Here is a 25,762-nt window from a genome sequence, read left to right as displayed (position 1 = left end):
ATCATATTTTATATTTGCATTATTTTGTTGAGTTTGGTTAACTTTACATGTCTGATATGATTGGGTTTTGGTTTGGTTGGTGTTGGTTTCATTCTGCCGAGCCACCGTCTTTTGTTCCTCCTTGGTATGATATTTGTTAATGATCTGGAAAGCCATTATTATAGAATTGTTTTCAATTGCTATAAAAGCACTAGATCATTCATGCTGAGATAGAATTGTTTTCAATTGCTATAGAATTCTTGTAGTCCCTAAGTTGGGTTTTCATTATAGACATAGTGTATAAATTGGTTTTTTTGTTATGAAGAATTGATGTTTAAATTTGACAGAGAAAGTTATACACCTAGTTAGGAAAAGTTACTAACTTGATTATTAAAAGCTACTTCCGCAATTAAAGAGAGCATATTGACCTAGTTAAAGAAAGCTACTGATATAGTTAGAGAAAACACATTCACTATAAAAGCAAATTTAATGGATTCATGCTCTCTGCTACTGGAAAGCTATGCTAGTAGCTTCTTATATCTCTATCAATAGCTTTTTAAAACTCTAGCAGTACCTTTCCACAATCAGATCAGTAGCTTTGCACATTTTGTTATTAGTTTTGTGTCTTGACTGTGGTTTATTTTATTTTTTGTCAAGTTGATAAAGTAGATGTTTGCTGGCATGATATCTTCAATTTTGATCACAAAAATCAATCTTGATCATATTTTAGTTGCAATCAATAGCTATGCTACTAGCTTTCTATAACTATTCTAGTTGAGTTGTATAACTGTGATAGTAGCCTTCTATATTTTGATTTTGACTTTGATTTTTGTTTTTGTTTGCCTAATTGAAGGTGGCTAGAGAAGACATATAAAGTGTGGTTGGTGTAGTGCTGTGGGGTGCCAAAACAAGAAAACATGTACAAAGCAAAGCTGGCAGTAGCACTTCAACAGTTGAAATAGCTTTTTACAACATTGGTAATAACTTTCTACAATATTGGATAGCATTGGTAGTAGCTTTGTACAACAGTGGCAAAGTTTCTTACATTGAAAAATGATAGTAGCATTACAACATTGACAGTAGCTTTATGCAACTATAGTAATAGCTTTTCACAACAATGGTAGTGACTTTTTACAACTACGGAAGGCAGTTAGTAACTCTCTATTACTGTTATAGTGGCTTTTCAACATAGTGATAGAATCTTTCTACGTCTATGTTAGTATCTTTTCATCATGATGTCAATAGCTTCTATTTTCATTTTAATTATTTCAAGTTAGCAGCTCCGTGTAATTGTTCTAGTGGCATTTCAATATCGTGATAGTAGCTTTATGTGTCTATGTTAGTATATTTTCAAGCTACTGTCAATAGCTTCTTTTTTTTCAAATCAGTAGCTCTCTATAACTATTATAGTGGTTTTCCATCATAGTGATCTTAGCTTTTTGTACTTATGTTAGTAGCTCTCTAATGTTAGTGAGAGTAGCTAATTGGTGTTGGTGACAATAACTTTTGTTGTTGGTGAAAGTAATTTTTGGTGTTGGTGAGAGTTTGGTGAGAATAGCATTTGTTGCTGATGGGAGTAGCTTTTGGTATTGGTGACAGTATCTTTTATTAGTGGGGATAATAACTTTTCGTTTTGGGAAGCATAGGTTTTTGGGTAAGGAGTAGCTTTTGTTGTTGGTGATAGTAGCTTTTGTTATATTGCCGGAAATCTCACCAGAGTAGCTTTTGTTGCTAGTGACAGTAGTTTTTGTTGCTAGTGATAGTAGCTTTTGTGACATTGCAGGAGGTGGCCGAGAATCTCATCAGAGTAGCTTTTGTTGCTAGCCACAGTAGCTTTTGGTGTTAGTGACAGTAGCTTTTGTGATTGTCAGAGTTCGCCGGAGGTCTGCCGGAGACCCACCGGAAGTTGGCCGGAGGTCGGCCGAAGACTCGCCGAAGTTGACCGGAGACCTCGCCGGAGATGAGAGAGAGAATGATTGTTGATTTTGTACTCTAGTGGCATTTATGTAAATATGTTGGTTTTTAATATCCAAAATATAACACCTTTTTTAATATAGTGGCCTTATGAAGGAAAAAATTAGTTGGTGGCCTTATGGCTAAAAAAACATTCAAAGATGCACTTATATGTAATTAACTCAAAGATGTACCAGTAAGGAGTTCCTCCTCAGAATATGGGATGTCTTTGAAGACATGGGGGTGATATATATCACATGAATTTAACATTGCTGATAACAATTGGCAAACATAGTAGAGAATGCATACTCGATATACACACGTGTAAATATTGATGCATATAGAAATGTTAGAATTAATATACAAATATTTTGCAGTGATTGTGTTGGTCATTTGGAAGTTTAATTGTACAAAGGCTAACATTGCTTTCTTCTTAACCTCTCATACAGTTTAGTTGGATTAATTAGGCACCTCAGTTTGCTCAATTGTGGCATTATAACTGATGAGGTGTTGTGTGAAGCAGCTTTGAGACTTCCAGTTTTGGAGGAACTGGACATTTCGATGTGCAAATTCTCCAGTAAAGCTCTTCAAGTAGTTAGGCGCTGCTGCCCTCTTTTGAAATCATTCAAATTTAACACCCCGAATGGAAGAAAGTCTTCCAGGCAGTATTATAGTGACGAGGATGCAGTTGCTATATCGGGAACCATGCATGGTTTACTCCTCCTTGAGATCCGTAGGAATGAGCTGACTTGCAATGGCTTGGAGACAATTCTTGATTGTTGTCCTCAACTCGAGATCCTTGATTTGCGCAAGTGTAAAAACCTGAGATATATGAGCACAGATTTGGAAATAAGATGTGTTGAAAGAATTAAGAAGTTGTGGCTCAGCGGCCCAATCGATCCCTCTAGTATATCGGACTTGAATTTGGTGGGCAAACTATGTTATTAATTTTTTTTTTCCCCGTCAATGGTTTTCTTTTTCATGTGCATTATTTTACCATGAGTCTTTTTGGTCATGAACTTTGCTGCAGATTCTTTGTTGTCATTACCATTAAGCTAAATGGTAGACCACTAATCAACCCAAATTTCATAAATAGAGGTTGGTCTGGATTGTCATTCATAGATCGGTACAGAGTATGTAACCGATGTAAAAGGAAATTTCTATTATGTTACTTTAAACAAACAGCAAACATTGAATCAGCAAATAATCACAAATGGGGTTTTCTGTAGATTCAATAGAGATATACATTATTGAGGTCACGGGGGTTGACTGAGTGGATTAGTATTTTTTTTTGAAAGAAGGCAATAGCCAATATATTGATGGAAAGCCAGAATTGCCATTATATACATTTCCGCTGCTATCTAGACAGACAAGAAGATGTGTTAGTACCCACAGTGGTACATAAAACTAGGTCACTCATTAGACATTGAATACATCGTAGACATAGCGGGATCCCTCTTTGGTACTATGCCGGAGGCGCTAGAAGGCCCGGTCCTCCCAACCTAACTCTTAAAAACAGTAAATCTAGTTGCCTAAAGACCTCAATTGGTGTACAACTAGAGACACTGAGAATTAAGTCGACAAAGACCAAGACCAAATACTAAAACTAGGTAGGAAAAAAATTCCACTAAACTGCCTCAAAAAAGGCCTAAATGAAACTAGAAAATAAACAAAAGCAAACTAATGGCCCAAAGAAGAGCAGAGCCCTAGGCCCAAGCTGACCTAGCCCTGTTGCGCTTCCGTCTTCTAGTGTTGAGGACACCGCACGCTGCAAGCCAGCCACTGCCACACCTGCACCATACAGTCTCCACCCACTTCAAGGACCACCGCCACACCACAACGCCACCACCGCAAGGACAAAAAATAACCTGAACGACACCAGACCCACTCCAAAAACAAAAGATCCCATGCCCTTAGAGCATCGACTACATCCTGTGATGCTGCTACGTTGCCGCCGTTGCCAGAACACCAGCCCGCGTCATCCCTTGAATCGGATCCACGATTGCCCCAGCCATATAGAAGTTTCGACCCAATCAAGACTAGATCAGACGAAAACTTTGAGCCACTGTAGATCCATGAACCCAATGCACCCCGAGACCATCATCACCCATCGGGTAGCCTCATAGCAACGACGAGGAAAGCCCCACCGAAGCAGAGTGCTCCCGAACGAGAGGACCTCGGCTTAAAACTGGACCAAAGTAGGTGCATGTGTAGCGCCTTGGAGTTTAGGGTTTTTTGTCAAGTGAAAATTTCTATTGAGTGGATTAGTATTGAAATGAAGTCGAAAGCATATAATAAACTATGAGCGTATATTATTCCAATTTCCTGGTTCAACAGTCGGTTTCCTCATATTCTTATGTCTTGATTCGATCTCGATCCCCTCAGTCAACCAAATAAAGCTTATAACTCTAATTTTATTAACTACACCCTTTACAATGGTAAGATTGTCAACAAAAGCAAGTTATAGAGAAAGAGGCGTTAGATGTAAGAATTACATTATTTTCGGGACTTTTAAAATGAGATTTGTTTGTCTCATTACTTAAAAAAAATTAACAAAAAACATTAAAAAAAAAAGGAAATAAAAAATGCTTTGGATAATCACAACAGTTGATCGCTCAAAAGGCCAACATTTTTTTTGGACTACAACTTTTCTCCACTACATGGGTCTTCGGGAACGCGCCCCCTTTTCTGGGGATTTTAGGTTTCCAGTTTCGATTTTCTCCTTCGTAATCACCCTTGTTAGCTGGTATTTCTGGACAAGCACATGGAGGGACTTATGGCCAGGAATCAGTTTCTCATCCTCCCACGCACAGGATGACTTCAGTTTGCTTTGCAATTGCGGATATGGTCAGTACCTACAACATGAGGGCGGCGCAAATCATCACCTCTATTTCAAGAGGCTTACGAACTTTCTGGTTATCAAGGTTGGGCGAGATTCGCTGTTTGTTTCTGGCCACTGGATTTTTTCCTTTTTGAAGATCACAATGACTGGAGCGCCTCGTCTTCCGACTCAAGCATGCAATATCCGGGATCCTCTGCCTCGATTCTTCCAGGGAGTATTTCTTTCCCCTTCCTCACTTAGATCTTTTCCCATGTCTCTGTGCAATGATTATTGTACCTTGCTTTTAATTGGTTTTGGGATTCTCCTCGATACTTTTTTGAGTATCGTTGTGTTTTCCAAACTACTACAATTAGATCATTTGCGTGTGGTTCTGTTTGTGTTCTCTGCCTTTCTTGTTGTTTTTCTACCTTCTCGAGTAGCGGTCTGTTGCATGCGAGACTTCTTGGTCTCCATCTTTAAGTGCTCCCCATGCACCTGGCAGTGTATAAATTGGCTCTACATTTTGGTTCTTCCCTCCACCATTACCTACCTCAGTGTTTCCCTAGTCCCTCTATTACCAATGGCTTTCAATCCTGTTTCCCAAGCTAATTTGGCCTCTAGCAGTCGTCGTACCACCCCAGTTCGTCGGTATTTTCCTTTTCCCCGAAACCAAAATACCTCTGATTCTATCCCTGTTGTTATTGGGGATAACACCATCAATATTGAGAGATTTGCTGTCCAAATCGATATGCCTCCTCCTCCTCAAGAATTTGATAGCCACTATTCCAGGTTCTATCTGGTAGGGAAGATCTTCGGCCCTCTGGTCTCCCCTGAGATTATCTTCTCAAAGTGTCAGGAACTCTAGAATAATCTCAAAGGGGATATCAACATGAGCAGATTACCTAATAATTGGTTCTGCTTTGAGTTCAATAATGAAGATGATGTTCTGTTCATCCTTGACAACCGGCCTTGGTACATTAGGAGTCGCCTATTTCGCATCCAACACTGGAGCCCGGACTTCGATGCTACTGTCTCCTCCATTGATCGCTTGATTGTTTGGGTGAGGCTCCCAAATTGACCTCTTCCCCACTGGCATGAATCCTCTCTTAAACATCTGGACCAATACCTTGGAACTTATATTCAAGCGGATGAATTTACCCTCACCGGAAAAAAAACGATGTTCACCCGCATCAAGATTGAACTGGACTTGCGATACCCACTTCGTAGGATGGCTCTGTTCAATAACCCTGATGGTAAACCCCCTAGCTTTGTTTTAGTGTCCTATGTGGTTATTTTTGAGATCTGTTTTCGCTGTGGCCGTTACCGTCAAAGAAACCATGTTTGCCCTAGAAGAAATATCAAAGATTGCTTCTTTATGGTCGAGAGATTGGAGCATGAGCAAGCAGTCCATCCAGCTGACATGGCAAACAACAAGTTCATCAAACCACTCCTCTCAAATGACATTTCCATTATCATCCCTCAGCCTATGTTTAGCTATTATGACCCGGGTGCCTTCAAGGCCAATGATGGTGCTCGATATGAAAGTAATGCTTTTGGTGGCAATGATCCGGCTGATAGCTCTTGGAGAATTGTCTCCCGGAAAGGTAAGGCGAAAGGGCAACATTTCCCCAAGAATGGCCACTTGGCCCCAGGCCCTAATTCTGATAGATCCAAAGGTACCAATGTTGTTATTCCTGGTGTGTCCTTCAAAGATGTTGCTACGGGTGAACCTGAGTCTACCCATCAGGCTGTTGCTAATAGGAAACATAAGGAGGTTGTGATGGTTTCTTCGGACTCATCCCAAGAGGTGGATCAGTTCCTTGATGCTTTTGATCCCAAGTTTGGTGATATCGATACTCTCCTAAAAAATGATGCTAATTTTCCTGTCCCTGGAACCAGTGGTGCCGGTCCTGTGGCACCTACTTATATAGGATCATTCTCCAATCAACCTGTTGTCCCATGAGATTACTTAGTTGGAATAGCCAGGGCAGTTCCTGGCAAGGTTTTCTAGCGCAGGTCCAATTCTATATTGTTAACCTGCAGCTAGATGTTTTGTTCATCCTAGATACTAGGATACCTGACGAGAGTCAGGCGAATAAAATCTTTTCCCGTTTTGCTTTTTAGTTTGATAAGTTTGATTTTATGCTCTCCAATGGCCAATCTGGTGGTTTGCTCTTAATGTGGAATTCTAGCACTGTCAATCTGTCTGTTTTACAGCATCATAACAGATATCTACATTGTAGTATAGTAGATCATGCTAGAAACCTCATTTGGTTTGCCTCGTTCATTTATGCTTTCCCACAAAAGAATATGCAAAATCAGCTTTGGAATGAGATTACATCCCTCCAACCTGCAAATGGAGATCCTTGGATCCTTGTTGGTGATTTTAACAATATTACGACTATGAGTGAGAAATGTGGAGGGAATTCTCCTCTCACTATTTATATGCAAAACTTTATTGATTTCTTGAATTATTTAGATATGGTTTCCTTAACTGCTGAAGGAATTTCGTTTACCTGGACCAATAAACATAAGGATCATATTGTGATCTTTGAAAGATTGGATCGAGTGATTGCCAATCCTTCTTGGCTTCAACACTTTCCGAACTATCAACTTGAAAATTTCCCAATTATAGGGTCTGATCATGGCCCTATTCTCTTGAGTACTTGTGTCAAAAAGAATTTCAACACCAGACCCTTTAAGCTTGAGGCTATTTGGTTTGAACACCCTCAGTTTACTGACATTGTGACAGACTGTTGGTCACAAAACTATGAAATTGACCCTCTTAAAAATTTTCTAACTATTTCTGGTGCTTTCTCTCACAAACTCACCTACTGGAGTAAGGAACATTTTGGCAATTTGTTTTGTAACTTGAACAACTTACAAAATGATTTGCAGTTTTTCCAAAATCAACTTATGCTTTTTCCCAATTCTACCTTTCTTCAAGATAAAGTTTTTTCTCTTACTTCTGTTTTTTTGAATTTTGAAAAGGCGGAAGAATTGTATTGGGCACAGCGGGCTAAAGCCAATTGGCTTTCCCTTGGGGACAAAAACACTAGATTTTTCCTTACCCAGGCCACCCTTAGGAAAAAGAAAAACCGGATTACCAGAATCAGAAACAATTTGGGATTATGGTTAAATAACCATGATAATATAAGTAGACTGTTCATCCAGGACTTCCAAAATAGATTTAAAGCTTCTTCAGTTTTTAATTTACAAGCTGCTTCAAAGTTTACTGACAACATTCACGCTGTAATTACTGATGCTGATAATGAGTGTCTTTTGCAGGAAGTTACTTCGGATGAAATTTTGGCGGCTGTTAACTCAATTGGAGGTCTTAAGGCTCCCGGTCCTGATGGGATACATGCAATTTTTTACCAAAAGCATTGGAACCTGGTCAAAGAGAAAGTCTGTAAGATGATTTATGATGTGTTTCAAAATAATACCCCTCTGCATTTACTAAATCATACTAATATTGCTTTGATTCCAAAGGTAGATTCCCCAGAGGTTGTAGGTGACTTCAGACCTATCAGCCTCTGTAATGTTTCTTACAAGATCATTTCAAAAATTTTAACGGCCAAACTCAGGCCCCTGCTGCACAAGTGTATTTCGAGAAATCAAGGAGCTTTTGCTCCGGGGAAATCCATTACTGACAATATTTTAATTGCTCATGAACTCTTTTCCTCTTTCAACAGGAAAAAATCTCGTTCTGCTGCTATGGCAATTAAACTTGACCTGGAAAAAGCCTATGATCTTTTAGATTGGAACTACATCAGACTTTGCTTGCAAAGATTTGGGTTTTCTACAAACTGGATTAATTTAATCATGAACTGCATTACTTATACTACTTTTTCTATGCTGATTAGTGGCAAACCGGAGGGCCACTTCACTCCTAGTAGGGGTATTAGACAGGGAGATCCCCTGTCGCCGTATATTTTTATTCTTTGTATGGAGCCTTTCATCAGAAATCTTAATTCTGCTACCAATCGTTCCAAAAATCATATTGGCCTTCTTTCTTCTCCTAATGGTTTTAGAATTTCTAACTTGGTCTTTGCTGATGATTGTATGTGTTTGCTAGGGCCACCAGTAAAGTGGCTTCTTTTATTGCAGATTTCCTTCATGCTTTTGCGTCTGCGTCGGGACAGAAAATTAACTTTGATAAGTCCTCTATCTTTTTCTCTAATGGTATTCCTAACAGAACGAAGACTGAGATTACTAATAAATTATCCATCCAGCAACGATCCACCATTGGTAAGTACCTAGGAATCCATAATATTGTGTTCTGGAAGGACCCCTTAAACGCTAAGGAGTTGCTTCTTAAGATCTCTAGTAAGCTTCATGGTTGGAAAAAGTCCACTCTCTCTAGGGCAGGCAAATTGACTCTTATTAAGTCCAGTCTTTCAGGAATCCCTAATCATGTCCTTTCTTGTTTCAAGTGCCCTCCAAAGGTGACAAAAGCTATAGATAAGGAAACTAGAAAGTTCTTATGGGGCAGAGAAGGCTCCTCTCCTCCAATTGCTTGGAAACAAATTTGTTTACCTAAAAGACTAGGTGGCTTGGGCATAAGGCCAACAAATTTTTACAACAAGACTGCCTTAGCCAAGTTGGGGTGGATGATTATCTCTAACACTAATAATTGGTGGGTGGACATTGTTCGCAGGAAATATCTTAGGAAGCATACTTTCTTTAACATCAAGCCCAGGGAAAATCACTCCATGGCTTGGAAATGAATACTTGAAAGCAGGGACATTCTGATGCAAGGTATGAGATGGATTATCGGTTCCGGTCGGGATGTTAAATTTTGGATTTTTAACTGGGTCTTTCAATTCCCTTTAATTGATCTTCTCCCTATTAATAATAGATCTTCTATCAATTTGGATGATAATGTGAGTGACTTTATTATCAATGGTTGCTGGAATTATGACAAGTTATCTCAGTTACCACCAAAAGAGATTGTTGATAATATTACTGGTATTCCCTTACCAGCTGTTGAAACTAAAGATGGATTTGTTTGGGGCCCGTCCCCTTCATGGTGTTTTTCCATAAAGTCTGCAACTTGGTTGCAATGTGATAACAAGCCCCCCGAGGGTACTTCTAGAATTCTCAATGAGATTTGGAAATTAAATGTTCCGCCAAAAGCAAAAATCTTTGCTTGGTTATTGGCTAGAAGAAGATTGAGAACTCGAGCGAGAATGGCTAGATTCAATTTCAATTTTGATGATACGTGTCCTTTCTGTAGGGTAGGGATAGAGAACTTAAACCATCTCTTTCTCTCTTGTCCCTACGCTGCAGAAATTTGGACAAAGACTGGTTACTCTTCTCACGGTTCTCTATCTTTTGAAGACTGGTTTGATTCTTGATTTGTTTCTGGTTTTTGTAAACAGACAACAGAAAATCTTATCATCATTTGTTGGAAGCTTTGGGAGGCCAGAAACAACCTTATTTTTAGACAGAAATTAACCCCCCCCAGCTTCTGTAATTTTTTCATCTGCGATCACTGCTTAACAGTACAGATTGGCCAATAAGCCAAAGTCTTGGGGGAACTCCCCCCCCTTCTAATGCAGTCCACTCGACAATCAAATGGCAACCGCCTCCTTCTAGCTTCTACAAGCTCAACTTTGACGGGTCGGTTATTGGAAACAAGAGTGCTGCCTCGGGTTTTGTCCTTCGTGATGAGCATGGCACTCCTATTGTTGCTGGTTCCAGGAACCTTGGCATTTCCTCTGTTCCTGTTGCTGAGGGAAACGCTCTTAGAGATGGTCTTTATCATGCTCTGATCAATAATTGCAAGAAAGTTTTGGTGGAAGGAGACTCCAAACTAGTCATTGACGTCATCAATAAAAAGTGCTCCATCCCTTGGAGGCTCCGAACCCTTGCCAGAGACATAGCTTGCTTGGCTAGTAGCTTTGACCACATTGTCTCCTGCTATGTCCCCCGTGAAGCCAATTTTGTGCCGGATGCGATTGCGCATCATGGTCATACTCTGAAGAACCCTTCCACGTGGAAAGGGAAGCTCTCTCTCTCCGCACTTACAGCTTCTAATTTTGATAACTTTAGTTCTGGTTGTCCTAGGGGTTTCTTGTTGTAATTTTTTCAATCCTAAAAAAAAAAAAATTATGACACAAAAGGCCAACATTATACCCTGCCAAAACCATCTATTTGTTGTAACCAAAAAAAAAAAAAAAACCATCTATTTGTTATAAGCGACCCTTCAGACTTTACATCGCGCTTGATATTTATGGACTACTGAAGGAGAACTTCAATCAGAGCCACCATTGTACTCTGCAAGTAACTATCTTGTTCATCATGTAAAACAGAATTGTTCACAAAGCTATGCATCATAGATTCATAGTAAGCACCTTTTTATCGATGCATCAGGGATTTTACATTTATAACTTTTCAACGATACTGCAGAACTGCAATATCCACTCACATGGACTACTTTGTAAAACAGACACCGCCTCTATACATCTCAAATCAACTAATTGGGCGCCACAGGGTTCAGTTGGGTAAACATGAGGTGCTCAGCACGGTGATCAACTCCGCAGGGTTAAGTATCCAGATACCATATCTCTGACGGCATAGCAGCATTGGGAAACGCTCTCTTGTGCTGGAGATCAAACTTCAACACAAATGGATATCTACCTCCATCACTCTCAATCTCGCAAACCCCCGGCTGCACAACAGTTAAACAGGGGATCAAATAAATAACATGATAAGGATTAAGGAGTTGCCACTAATACTTCAATCTCGAACACATGAGCTGCCTACAGAACAGATGATAAGGAGTACGTTGCCACTAATGCTTCAATTTCAAACACATGAGCTGCCTACAGAACATGACAATGTTCATAAATGTAAACTTCGGTTCTTATTTTGTTTACGTACATATACTTTGCTAGCTTCATATGAAAGCTACAAGAATGAAAATCAGCAACATAACGATTTCTAGCTGTTATTGCTAATATACCAAGATAATCTTCCAAAATATTGATAGTGACAAGTACATTAAGGCTCTACAAAAAATTGTAATACATTTTTCCAAGAAAAAGTCACATCCACCTCAACCTCATTGAAATTAACAATCTTACAGAAAATTGGGCTTCTGAAGGCATATAATATCCTCCATCATCTACATGAGTTGCTTTTAGAAAAGAAAGTGTTATACCATTGACATACTAAAATCAGCAATATGAACCATAAGTTCTATAATCACACTTAAAATTAAACCTTTCTCTAGTTAAGATTACATGACCATATGAATTCTGAATGCACAGCTCCATTTCTCTTACACTTGCTTACTAAGCCCTTTTTGTGGAAAGAGATTGTTAGTCTAAATCAAAGGGAGATGTACTTTAGTAGACAAAAGGAGTACATGCATGCCAAAAGTATACCAAACACTGTAGAGGTAAAAGCAGTGTTGCATATTGAAAAAAAAAAAAAAAAAGCTTGTGAACATAACTTTCTATCTGGAATATGAATAAATTTCCCTATCGACATAGAATTGGGAATGCTGCTGATTCGTTGAGCCATCTGTATGTTCATTGTAATTTTTCACAGGCATCAAAAGAGCTTAATTTTTTCTTTTCTTATTTTCAGTACTAAAGATAATGCCTATATGTCCACCATGCAATTCCAATACGTTCAAAGCAACAGGCTTGTTAGGTTTAAGATTGTGAGACCAATTATTGTTGTTGGAGGTAGAGTTGTTTACCAGGGTTATGAAGTAGGTCCAATTTTCAACTATTACACTTAGGTCTGTGGAATAAGGTTCATAGCAATGCCCTTCCCTTTCCTAAATATCTCCTCTTCTTGGACACATATGGCTATGGAGCTAATGGCATCCCACTTGTCCTTCTATTCCTTTAAGCTGGTTGCATTCTTCGTGTGTTTTAAGCAAATCAATCACACCTCCACAAGGCCACTGATAGTATGAATAAGAAAAAGCATTAATTTATACCTCTGGTCTGAAGACCATCTCGTTATTCACTACCCGGAGCACAACTTGGGTTTGTGACACTCTGGCATGAACTGTAGTAATGCATACGAGTGGATTGTCAGAATAATCTTCAAATTTAGTAATATATTCTCAGAAGGATGAGAATGTTGTTCGGTGCATAATTTCTCAAGCAATACTATTGATCCTCTACGAAGGGTTTACTAATGGGTGTTTTCAAGGATTAAGTCACTCAAATGATATACTTGAGTTTTTTTAGTTGCACAATCAGTGGGAGTAGTAAAATTTTGATGATTCAAATCGCTTATTTCAGTTTCAAGACTTGTACAAAATTTGCTTCACTGTCTTGATGACATCTCTGCTGTTTTTAGAGCTAGGAGAAGCTCCTCCCTTAACACTTAATTTTTTGTTTTTGCCGCTTGTTAAAAAAAAAAAAACTAAATCAATTAATAACCGTTAAGTTAAAACTAAAGTAAAAATGAAAAAAGTTGGTTAAGAGGCTCCTATCAACAAATACTTTTATGTAACAGGTTATTGAGGTATAATAAGTTTTACGAACGTAATTAGTAATATCAAATTGTTTGAAATATTTTACTAGATGATTATTAATAAATAAGTTAGACACTTCTCGCTGAGTGGATTGACAACCATTATTGCATCATATTTGAGTAACAATGAAGAGCATATGTTACAATCTTATATTGTACACAACTTCAAATTCTATCATCTTGATATATTAAGGAGTCGAAAACAGATTTTTAACTCATGAAAAAAAAGATTTGTAAGGTGAAATGACAATTGCTCACTGATTATTATTCTACATACATCTAAGAGCATCTCCAACAGTGATAGCTATCTTGATAGCTAAAAGTAGCTAAAATTGGAATATAGCTAGTTGAATATTGAGTTATGCTCCAGCAAATACCTAAATCTCAAGTTAAATTTAACTTTTAGTTAAATTCTCTCTCCTCTCTAGCTAAATATAGCTAGGTCTTTTAGCGAAAGCTAAATTTAGCTTTTGTTTAGCTAGTCTGCTGGAGATCAAACTTAGTCTAAAACTAGTTAAATTTCAAATTTTTTTTGAAATAAGTATTCTGTTGGAGATGCTCTAAGGACGGGCTGGTGTTCAACTGTTCATAACATACTGTTCATAGGCTGTAAGTGAAGTGTTGCTTTTGCCCTTCGTTTTCTCTGATTTACGGGGTGCCATCTGTCATCTGTCATATTTCGTTCTTGGTTTCTACAGAAAGCACAGTCGAAACAGAGAGAGAGAGAGAGCGCAAAAGAGAGTCAGAGAGGAGTTGGATAGCTCTGCCGTGTAACCAATTACGAAACACCCAATCTACTATCTTCGGGAAGCCCATGTATCGGAAGTGTTCTTATTCGATGGTGTTTTCATTCTGAGACTGGCGCGAGAGAGAGAGAGTAAAGCTAATCCGAGAGAGAGAGAGAGAGAGAGAGGAAGAAGAGGAGATTGGGTTGTTGGAATCGAAAGCAGAAGAGAAGAGGTTCGTCTGGATTTCGTAATAGCGGTCTTCTGCGACAGAGAGAGCGACAGAGTGAGGCCGATCCGAGAGAGAGGAAGAGCAGGAGACGGGAAGAGGTAATGACTTGGCCTGAAATTTCAGTTCTTTATTGAATTTTGGAAGGTTGGTTTGCCATGAATGCATGGTGAACGCTTTGTGGGTTTTGAAGTACGGTTCGAGTTGTCTGATTCGAAATTGAAAAACCCAATCAAAATTCAATTGGTGGGTATTTGAAATTTGGATTGCGAATGCTCTGTTTTTTTTTTTTTTGTTCAGATTCATGGCTGCTAATTATTAGCTGTTAGAGATGAATTTTAGCCCTGGATAAAGGCTTGATAGAGGTTGGCTTTATGTTTGATGAGACCTCATAAAACCTTTTTTCGTTTGGGATTTTGTTGAAACAGAAGAAAAGAAAAGAAGAAGAACAAGAAGTGGAAGAAGAAGAGGGAAATCGAGTAAATTGATCATCCCAGGTACTTTTTCTGTGAGTTGTTGCCCAGTATATGTCAGTTAAAACAAGTTGCCAGCTTTTGCTTATTTGGAATACTATTTACCATATCTGATTACTCATGTTTATTTACGGGTGTTTATTTGGAGTTTGATGTGATTCAGTTTATAAGAGATGTAAGATAAAAGCAAAGATTTTCTTATCAGCTATTGGAATTATTGGGTTTTGATATGGGGAGGAAGGGGGTGAATTTGGGTGGTAGGTAAGAATGATTTTCTGGGTTTCAGCTATTTATGATCTTCTGAAAACTGGAGTTATGATTTTCTGGGTTCCTTTCTTTCTTTCTGCTGGGTTTTGGATCTTGGCTATTTGGCTATATATGTAATAGAGCTTGGTAGCTGAAAATATGTGCAGCTACTATTAGAAATATAATTAACTAATCAGTGTTTGCTCAATTTGACTTTCAAACCTTTGTTTTTTGTTTTTTTTTTTTGCTTTCACTTCTGTTTACAGCAAATTTGTGTTCAAGTTAGATTTGACATGGATTTAACCTCTAGATATGATATACTGCAGGGATTTCCATAAGCATATCAAAAGAGGCAGCTAATACAGTTCGAGAAGAATCTTAGAACTTAAAAAAGAGCACATCAGTTGATAGCAGAAAAGGTAACAGTAGCTAAACCAGTAGGAATGTATAAAACAGATGTGCATACTATTTGGATCAATCTTTTATTTTTTGGATCAATCCCAACACAAACTATTTGCTTTTGTATTCGCTTAATTTCTGTTTTCGATGTAAATGTAGGTCATGCTTCTTATCATAATTGGTCTAATCTGTGGGATTTGGTCAATTTCAGTGGGTGGTTTTTTTTTTTTTTTTTGGGTTTTGTCTTATTGCATGTGATTATGTGAAATTTGTTCTTAGTTTCTTTTAGTGTTGTTCGTGTTTTTAGCTGCTAGCCTAGCATCTACCTATTAATAGTTTTATACTGTGCTAACAATTGAAAGTTGGAACCTTTTTAATTATTAAATCAAATGAAAGCCATTCTGGTGTCTGTTATCCAATGTTCTTGATTGGCATCAAATTTTTGGACAATTAGATTAGTTTGTTCCAAACAATTTCAGTGTTATTTTGTTTTTTTTTTTTTTAAACCACAAAAATCTTGGATCGGAAGTTGTAAACAGTTCAAAGTTTGAAGGTTTTCAGTCATTAAACAAAATAAAAGCTATTCTGATTATCATATTGTCTGCTATGTAAGCTTTTTGATCGCTATGCAATCCGAATTAAGCTATTAGAATGCATAGCTGGAAGCAAAAATGTATCAGAATTAATTCTATGAATGACAAAGTTTCATTGTATTTAAATTAGGCTAATTAGACTAATAGCAGACAAAACTGCTTAGTTTCTTCACCATTATATTCTATATTATTGCCGTTTAATCACTGTTTTTTTCTTGAGAAAAAAAGGGACAGATTTAGGTGGTAACTGTAAATGATTTTCTGAGGTTTCAAAGTGTTATTATAGGAGTTACATGTTTGTACGCTTTCGGTGTTTGGAGCATGGCAAGTAGGATTGCAAGAGTAAGGACAGGTTATCTTTTGGAATGGAGTTCGGTCATAGAACCAGTCTCTAACTGCTCCTGCAATTGTCTGCACATGAGTTTTTACAGAACCAATTAAAATTAGTGTATTTGCAAGCACGAAATAAAACCTAGATATTTTTCTTTTGAAAGAGGGTATTTGTGGTCTTTGTTACCATTTTGTTAAGGAGTGGAGAATTAGGCACTAATGAAGTCGCCTGCAATTCAGTTTGACATTATAGATAGCAAGAGTCTGAACATTCGTCTCCTGCAATCTCGCTTTTCTGTCTTAATCACAACAATGAACAATACTGTGATTAAGAATCTTAGAGGAAATTTAAACCGTCTAAAAGTGTATCAGACAATGATCCTCATCACCTACCAAATAAAGAAATCATTTGATTGCCATTACACAAGTATTTAAATTGAGTCCTATCTTTATTCCATTTGGGGTCCTATCTGGGTTTCATTTTCATTTTCCTTTCTCTTCTGGGAATCAAATAATGCAGTATGAAGCTAAGCTGCAAATTTCCTTTTAGGGCCTTCGGCTTTGATAGTGTGTATTAACTCCAAAAATTAACTATGTAGCTGTTTATGTACCATAAGATAATTCTATCCTACAAGTAGTTTTTTTTTTGGGGGTAAATTGTGAGGATTTTTTTATTCTGAATTCTATCCTACAGTTTGGACAAGAGAACATTGCAACTTTTTTGTGCCGCAGCATTGCGCGGCTGGGTTTTCTAGTACATACATCTAAAGCCCGGTTACTGTTGCTAGGCACATACAATAGTTTCGTGACGCTTTTGCCCTTCCATTTTTTGAGGAGAGAGAGCTTCAGACTGAGAGTCCCAGAACGATCGAGAAATAGAGACAGAGAGATATAGAGGTTTAGATTGAGAGTGCGATCTGATCTGTCATCGTTGTAGGCAGAAAGAGAGAGGTTCATCTAATCAGTATACTAGTATACTTATTATTAGAGATGAAAGCAATTGTTCATCTTCGCGAGACTTGGCCAAAAGGAGAGGGAGGGAGAACTGATTTGGGACACTGGGTATGATTGAATTTCGCTTCTTCCTTTTTCAAGTTGGGTCGAATCCATATCGTAGAAAGAGCCGAGACGAAAGAAAGGGAGGAGAGAACGGGGAAGAAGGGGAAGAGACAGACCGGAAGCTATTTTTTTTTTTTTTTTTTGAGACAGACCGGAAGCTATTGACAACACAAGTGGGAAGGTATTTGTGGTTTTGTCAGAATTTGATTTGAAATTTTTTTGTGGGTTGTATATTTGAATGGTCAATGATTGGATGTTTCAAAATTGAATACTTGGATATTGGGTTGTCAGTGATTTTGTTTAGAGGTTTCGTTGGTAAGAATAGTAACTCGATATTTCTTTGCTGGTTTGCAAGTTCAGAGGTTTGAGCCAATTTTTGCCGTTATTGTCTGGTAGAAAGGAGGTAACAAAATCATTTTAGTAAAAACTGCAGTTCGGTTTGGTAACCTGCAGTTCACTAAAATTCAAACCTTATATTGTTTCAGTATTTTTAAATTTCTGGGAGGGATAGGACTTGGAGATCAGAGTGGGGAAGAGAACCTTTGTTTATTGGGTAGGCAGAGGGAAGAGTACCGTACCTATAAAAGGGAAGGTTCCAGGCTTTGTACAGGTGTGTTTGTGTAAGCAAAAGGCCAAGCCAGGAAGTTGATGAAACCTGGCCAAATATACAGGGACTCACAGATGAGTTTGTTTAGATTGCAGAAAAGGTAGATAGTCCACAATCAAATTAAGCTAAGGTAGCTATAGACTATGTAGAATATAAATTATTTAATCTTTTGTCCCACATAGATGGTGATGAAGGAAAATAGAAGTGCTTGGATCTGGTAGCTAGCTAGCAATCAAACTACATAGTTTTTTGCATGTTAATGAGGTCTACGTAGGACTTCCAGTAACCTCTTTGCCTGGCCATTTTCACCACTGGCTTCCATTATCGACCAATGTATGATTGGTCAATCCTTTGATATGTAGAAATAAGTGCAACACACATATTGCTAGCCTTATTTGCAGCAGCAGACATCAATTTCAAATGCAGCAGGGCGGTGGTAAAGGTGAACAAATATGAAATGTCAACAATGGTATTCCAAAAGCACAAAAGGACGAAAAATGAGTGTTCTGATAGTTTAATTAAGCTATGCAGTGTAATTACCATCAACATTTAAATGACATATTTTTCACATAAGTTCATCATAATTGTATAAGTTTATCAAAAATCACCATCCCATTGTTAAATGAATCAATTTGATTGTCAATTCTGTTTTTCCAAAAGTCTTTTGAGCTGCAGCACTGCTGCAATTATCTTCTTTGATTTTGTCTATGCTTCCTTTCCTTTCATTCCTTTAGTTTGTCTGCTCATCTTGGTCACCAAAGTTTACAAGAAAAGAAAAGATTGTACCAATCTCAATTCCTTACAGTTTTGGCATATCATTTCTTTTATATTCACTTGTCCTTCAGATTGTCACAAAACCTCATTGCCGGTAAAATTTTTATCTATTTTTCTCCAGTTGAGGCTCAAGCCGTAGTTTTCAAATGTTTAGATTCTTAGATATCACTTCTATTAAATCTGCTGATAGTATTTATTAATTCAAGAGTTCGATTGGAGTTAAAAAAAATTTGTGGTCAGGGTGCTGATCAACATGGTTAAGCCTTACACAAAGGATGACATGTACCATTGTTTTGATTGCCTGTTTCTCACAAGGTTTGATAATTACTTTCAGCATTTATAATAACAACTTGTTCTGTTAGTAATCATATCATACACATTTGTTCTGTTTGTAGCTAGAAACACACACATTTACTTGTATTAGAGTAATCCTTTTTAGAAATGGAATGACATTGGCAGTGATTTTCAGGCGCTTTTTGTTTTGGCGGGACGATGAATTTATTTAGAATATCTAGTCAACATGTACAACATGTACCGGCTGCTGCCGTTTATGAACCACCTCCGGAGGCGCAGCTTCCCCCGAAACCAGCAGGACCAACTCTGGAGAGTTTAATTGCTGAAGATTCATATCCACAGTATGCTGCAATTGCTGATCACGTTGGAGAAAATGAATCTAGAGTTGAACATGGCGCTGGTGCAAAGAACGACTCATCTGGTATAGCAAAGCATCATGACGTTTCGGATGAGGAAGGATGGATTGCGATTCCATACAGTAAGTGATTCCATTACACTGACTTTATTCGGTGTGGCGCGGACACTTATGGATGCACATAAAGTGAGTTCTAATATGTAAATAACACGGTCCAATGGGTACTTATATTCCTTACGTACACTGTAGCATTGTTGTGATATAGTCTTGTATTTCTAAGGCTCGTTTTGTTCTTGTAGAAGAACTCCCCGATAATTGGAATGATGCACCGGATATACAATCATTACACTCTATGGACCGCTCCTTTGTTTTTCCTGGTAGCTGTTTCCTGAATCTCCTCTCTCTCTTTCATTCCTGACATGTATTGTCCAAACATGGAAGAATATACCAGTAGCTAATATGACCTGAAATCTATTATTATTATTGTTATTATTTTATTTTTTCAGGTGAACAAGTTCATATCCTTGCATTGCTGTCAGCATGTAAGCAGGATACAGAAATTATTACTCCTTTTAAATTAGCTGCAGCTATGAATAAAAATGGCTTAAAGCAAAGCCCAACGAAGCAAAATGGGAATGTGGAAGATGAAAATGATACATTGTCAAGAAAAGGAGAAAGTAGTCCTGATAGTCAAGGTACAGATCAAAATGGTGAAACCCTGTCAAAAGAGAAGGCTGATCCACAAAAGGATGTTTCTGCTAGTGAATCCCTTCTTCGAATGGAGGATCACAAAAGACAAACTGAAATATTATTGCAAAGATTTGAGAGGTCTCATTTTTTTGTTAGGATTGCGGAGTCAGGTGAGTCCCTTTGGTCAAAAAAGGGTTCTTATAAGAAGTCTTCAGAATCTTCTGAGATGGATGGTCCAGAGGACACGTTAAATGGAACCCAGAAAAGTGCATTGTCTCAACTCAATGCCATTGTTGACAAAGGAAATTTTGATCCCAACGTCTCTGGTGGTGTAGCAAGAAATAATGTCAAGTGTTGCTCTCTTTCTAATGGAGACATAGTGGTACGTGTAATGAAACTTATAGGTTATTTGTTTTATTTTTCTATATGTACGCACACACACTTTTATATTAAAAGGGGACCTGGCTGGAAAAAGGGGGGGAGTTTCCATTTGCCTAAAATATGGAGATTTAAGTTAGTCATCTGCTGCTATTTTGCTTTTCGATACCTTCCAGATTTTTGAATTCTTTTTTTCCTCTTACTTGCTAAATTGTCTTTACAATCACTTATTCTCATTTCATTTTCTTGTTTGGAAGGGTGCAGGTTCTTTTACAGGTGAATGTTGGTGTAGATTTTTTGAATGACCCTGTTATTGAGATTCTTCAGTTTGAGAAGTACCGTGAGAGAAGTTTGTCTACAGAGGCTCAGGAGAACTTGGTTTATGCAAATCCAGACCCATGTGGAGAGTTGTTAAAATGGCTGCTTCCGTTGGATAACGTACTTCCTCCTCCAGCTCGTCCTTTATCTCCTCCTTTAACTTCTGATTCAGGAATTGGTGGCACACCTCAAAAGCCCACATCCGGTTCTCAGATTTTCTCCCATTTTAGAAGTTACTCCATGTCATCGCTACCACAAAATACTACACAACCACCTGCACCTATTAAAGCCGCCAGTTCTAAGCCAAGCTTTGATCTTGAAGACTGGGATCAGTTTTCATCTCTGAAGCTCTTGAAGAGTCAAAAAGCTGGTTACGACGGGCTTTTATCTTTTCGAGGTGTGTCATTGGAGCGCGAAAGGTTTTCTGTTCGTTGTGGATTGGAAGGAATCTATACACCAGGAAGAAGATGGAGGAGAAAACTTGAAATCATACAACCTGTAGAAATTCATTCTTTTGCTGCAGACTGCAATACAGATGACCTTCTCTGTGTCCAGATAAAGGTGTGAACAATGATATTACCAGATCTAGTTTTTTTTTGTTGAATATGTGTTCTTTTTATGATAGTTTCATAGTATCCAATCATTCATTAGAATGGCATGTTTTTTAATCTTTAATCTCAAGATCCTACTGAAGTTGTCAATATGTTTTGCAGAATGTTTCTCCAGCACATGCACCCAATATTGTGGTGTATGTAGATGCTATAACGATTGTCTCTGAGGAGGCTTCAAAAGGTGGACAGTCTGTATCATTACCAATTGTATGTGTGGAAGCAGGAAGTGACCATAGTTTACCAAATTTAGCACTCAGGTTATTGTTATGTCTTGGTGTCATTTAAGAATTCATCTTTATCACACAGTAACACTGCAATCTTTTTTGTTACTCCTAAAAGTTATATTTTTTGTGTTTTCTGAATTTTAATTGAAATATATAGCTAGGGTTAGGACTTAGGACATTATATGAGTTGCAAATGCCAATAAGTTGGGGTCAAGTTGTCTGAGGACTGATTGCTTGCTGCTCTGTGTTCACGTAGGAGTTGTGCCTTTTTATGCACAAATGTAAGCACAATCTTAAGACAGTTGAAAAAGCTTAAAGACCAGCAGAAAAAAAAGAATAACAGCTTACATCTGCTTTGACACCAAATTGGCATAGGGAAACAACCTCAGTCTAACTCGTTGGCAGGTTTTCACACAGCAAAATGCGCACCTTGTGCACAGAAAATGTTCACTTTCATTCTATGATAATAGATATTGCCTTGGGAGGCGGATCCAGCAAGAATGAGTCATAAGGGGAGACAGAAGCTTGAGGCTGGAGGTTCATGTCTTTGGGTCTTGAATTTGACTTGCATGAATAAAGAATCGTTGGGAAAATACGTAACATAGTCCACTGAAACCTGTCAGAGTAGATATCAGGATTAAGACCTAGAGAGCGGTGGCTAACCAGTAGCTATTAAGGTTGCTATTGTAAACATTGTGAAATTGATGTTCACTACTATCATGGGAATCTTTAATTTAGACATTTTTTGTTTGTTTGTTCGTTTAGTTTTGGAATCTTAAGCTTAGTTCTTTCCCTTGATCTCACTAGAATTTCTTGTGACAGGAGAGGTGAAGAGCATTCTTTTATTCTTAAACCAGCAACAACCCTGTGGAAGAATTTCAAGACTGGTGGTGACAGAAGCACTCAACAATCACTAGCACAGGCTGGAAATGCAGCATCAAGTTCACGTCTAGCATTGAAGACTGCTGAAGGAAAAAGGGCTGCTTCAACTGCTGACCAGTATGCAATTATGGTATCCTGTCGTTGCAACTACACGGGTAATTATATTCCTTTTAGTTTACCACATATATAGGGAATTTGAGTATGTCGTTTTTAATTGTGATACTTTTATTTATGTCTGCAGAGTCAAGATTGTTTTTTAAACAGCCAACAAGTTGGCGACCGCGTATTTCAAGGGATCTTATGATATCTGTTGCGTCTGAAATGTCTGGACAATCTAGTGCACCAAATGCTGGAGTCTCCCAACTTCCTGTTCAGGTTTCATATACTGATAGCTTGTATCATATATGTATGTGGGAGCTGTCCTTTTTTTATGTTTGTGAAGTAGGTTTCATCTAAACTTTTCAATTGGTCAGGTCTTAACTCTTCAGGCTTCAAACTTAACTACTGAAGATCTATCTCTGACGGTTCTTGCCCCGGCTTCATTTACTTCGCCACCTTCAGTCGTATCCTTGAATTCTTCACCTTCTTCTCCAATGAGTCCATTTGTTGGTTTTCCTGGGTTTACAGGAAGAACAACTGCCGAGAGACATTACTCTACAATGCAGAGGCTGAACTCAGCACCCTCTATATTGACAAATCAGAAACAAGCTTCTTCTAAAGAACAAGCTTCTCCAGTATCTGATGTTGTTCCTACTGCTGGTTTAGGTTGTACACATTTGTGGCTTCAGAGTAGAGTTCCACTAGGGTAATACTTCAAACCCCCGTCTCATTTTGTTTGTTTTATATTCATGGTTATTCCAATTATTATAATCTTCTATGGACATGTTAGATGTGTTCCCTCCCAATCTACGGCCACCATCAAGCTGGAGCTACTTCCATTGACCGATGGCATAATTACGCTGGACACTCTTCAGATTGATGTCAAGGAAAAAGGTAGTTATCCCCCTGTTTCTACTGCAGATTATAGTTCATCCATTTCACTGCGTAACATTATATACCTGTGAAAACTTCTGCCCTTAATTACGTGCCAAAACGCAACTATAGATTTCTTCTTCTGACGGAGGGTAATATTTTCTGGCATAACAGGTTGTACTTACATACCTGAGCAATCGCTGAAGATTAATGCCACTTCCAGTATTTCCTCGAGGATTCTTTAAGAAACATCCTGTGCAACATGCATTTCATTCCACATTCGTATTGAAGTGTCAACTTCTGTAGTCATTGAGCATCAGGCTCTCAACAACAGGCCAGTAGGTTTCCCTTGGTTTGTTCAGTTAAAATTGACATGTTAATTTGTCTTAGAAAACACAACCTCACAGTATGTGTTGTAAACCGGGATTTGAGAATAGGGATTTTTATAGCATACCCCTATTGGGAGAGACTGTATTCTTTGTAGATGAATCTTTACTTGTGTGAAATGTAATCGATTAATGCAGAAAAGTTAATACACTTGTTCATTCATTTACATGACACGGGCTTGACTTTTACGTTTCTTTTTTATTTCTCCTGATTCATTTACTATGTTTTGATAAATTGTTGATAAATTCTTAATCGTGTGAGTTGCTGCCCCCGTCTCGTCAGGAACTCATAAAATGTAGAAGTCCCATTACATACAAATCATATAGGTAGTTTAACTTTCAACATCATGTTTATATTACAGGCATGAATCATGTCATGGCCAGAGCCTCGGAGAGTACAACTTTGAAGAAGTCCTCAGCTAATAGGGTTGTTCCATGTACTAAACCTTAGATTGCAAATGATATCAATTGGAGGCCTCAAGAAATAGCATGGCGTCAGCTGATTGGCTTCCGGCTATCAGTCAGCTTCCTTCACTGCTAGAGTTGGACTTGACTTTTTCTCATCTTCATCACCTCCCACAGACTTCCATATCTAAATTTCGCATCACTCTTGGGCTTTAAACTCTCAGATAACTACTTGTCACAGTATGTCTCCAGTTCTAGACTTACTGGCTCCCTTCCTGAATGTGCATGGAAAAATAAACATTGAAGTTTGCAGACTCTAGACCTATCATATAATTATGTAAGTATGGATGTACAACAATTTGTAGAGGCTTTGTCTACATGCAGTAATAGTAGCTTAGAAGTGCTAGATTTCATGTCAAGTAATCTCCATGGATCACTGCCTGAATCTTTGGGATCCCTTAAATATTTGGAAAGTCTTGGGTTCATAAAGAACTCATTCTCGGGTCCTCTCCCAGCCACAATAGGAAATCTGTCACATTTGCAGGTCCTGGACCTGGCCTTCAACAACATGATGAATGGCACCATCCCAGAAAGTATCGGACAACTTTCAGAGTTGAGAGCATCGTTATTCTTGGAGTCTGGGGTGGTTCATGGGAAGGTGTTATATCTGAAATTCATCTTCCCAATCTCTCTAGTTTGATAAGTTATCCTCTGTCTTCCACAAACTCTCTGGTTTTCCATGTCATTGTTTCTCTCCATCAGTGATTGCAAACTGATGAATCCCGCTTTTCCAATGTGGCTCAGAAATCAGAGTTTCCTCGATGAAATAAATTTCTCAAATGTTGGAATTTCAGCTGCAATACCTGATTGGTTTTGGAAAATGTCACAATCTTATTATGATTGGTGGTTTACTGTGGATCTCTCTGATAATCAATTGAGAGGGCGCCTTCCAAGCACAGTAAATTTTTCTGTTGGAGCATACGTTAATTTGTACAACAACGTCTTGGAGGGTTCTCTTCCACTTTGGCAAAATGTAACGGAGCTCAGCTTGGCAGACAATAGATTTTCCGGACCAATTCCCTTGAGCATTGGCGAGGAGATGCCAAATATGGTGACCCTAGATCTTTCTAGGAATGACCTGATTGGTAGCAAACCCGCTTCCATAACAAAACTCAAGAAATTGGTTTCGCTTGATCTCTCAAGGAATCATCTGTCTGGAACCATCCCCAGGTTAATAATGACTAGCACCATAGATTTTTCCAACAACAATCTATCTGGTCAAATTCTACGCTTCATGTGCTCACAACTATCTTCAGTGTCCTGGCTGAGATTAAGCAACAACTGTACAAGACTGTTTACGCTTGATCTTGGTGGGAACAAATTGTCAGGGAGCATACCAGAGTGGATTGGAAAAAATCTGTATGTATTAATTCTCGGAGCCAACAGATTCACTGGAAGTATGATGATGATGAGGATGGTTCCGGATATAAAGGGCTGTATGTAAAGCACCACACTGGGATTCATTGTGGGATTTTGGGGTGTTTTTGGCAACGC

General features: G+C 38.2%; 1 protein-coding gene across 6 annotated transcripts; it reads left to right on the top strand.

Moving 5' to 3' along the window:
• Positions 1-13,937: 13,937 nt before the first annotated feature.
• On the top strand, positions 13,938-23,977 carry LOC112181461. Of its 6 annotated transcripts, none has more exons than XM_040516123.1 (14): positions 13,938-14,313; positions 14,641-14,709; positions 15,258-15,350; positions 18,324-18,361; positions 19,163-19,465; positions 19,642-19,719; positions 19,849-20,414; positions 20,675-21,289; positions 21,442-21,596; positions 22,386-22,600; positions 22,687-22,820; positions 22,919-23,250; positions 23,335-23,438; positions 23,592-23,977. In XM_040516123.1, exons 4-14 carry the CDS (start codon positions 18,340-18,342, stop codon positions 23,660-23,662), a joined length of 2,595 nt encoding a protein of 864 aa, XP_040372057.1. In that variant the 5' UTR covers positions 13,938-14,313; positions 14,641-14,709; positions 15,258-15,350; positions 18,324-18,339; the 3' UTR covers positions 23,663-23,977. The 6 variants fall into 6 exon arrangements, with proteins under 6 accessions (XP_040372057.1, XP_040372062.1, XP_040372065.1 ...); XM_040516128.1 differs by having other exon boundaries at positions 18,321-18,361; XM_040516130.1 differs by lacking the exon at positions 13,938-14,313 and adding an exon at positions 14,373-14,458.
• Positions 23,978-25,762: the final 1,785 nt, after the last annotated feature.

Source organism: Rosa chinensis, chromosome 1 (genome assembly GCF_002994745.2).
Source record: "Rosa chinensis cultivar Old Blush chromosome 1, RchiOBHm-V2, whole genome shotgun sequence".
Lineage (NCBI taxonomy): Eukaryota > Viridiplantae > Streptophyta > Magnoliopsida > Rosales > Rosaceae > Rosa > Rosa chinensis.
Note: the sequence above shows the minus strand (reverse complement) of the source record. Positions and strands in the feature narration are given on the sequence as shown.

Bases quoted from the DNA above. Each gene is read 5' to 3' on its own strand.
- LOC112181461 (XM_040516123.1), top strand. From the start codon at position 18,340: ATGCAGCAGGGCGGTGGTAAAG. The intron at 19,720-19,848 runs GTAGCTGTTTCC...TTATTTTTTCAG, and splicing joins CCGCTCCTTTGTTTTTCCTG to GTGAACAAGTTCATATCCTT. The intron at 20,415-20,674 runs GTACGTGTAATG...GGAAGGGTGCAG, and splicing joins TTTCTAATGGAGACATAGTG to GTTCTTTTACAGGTGAATGT.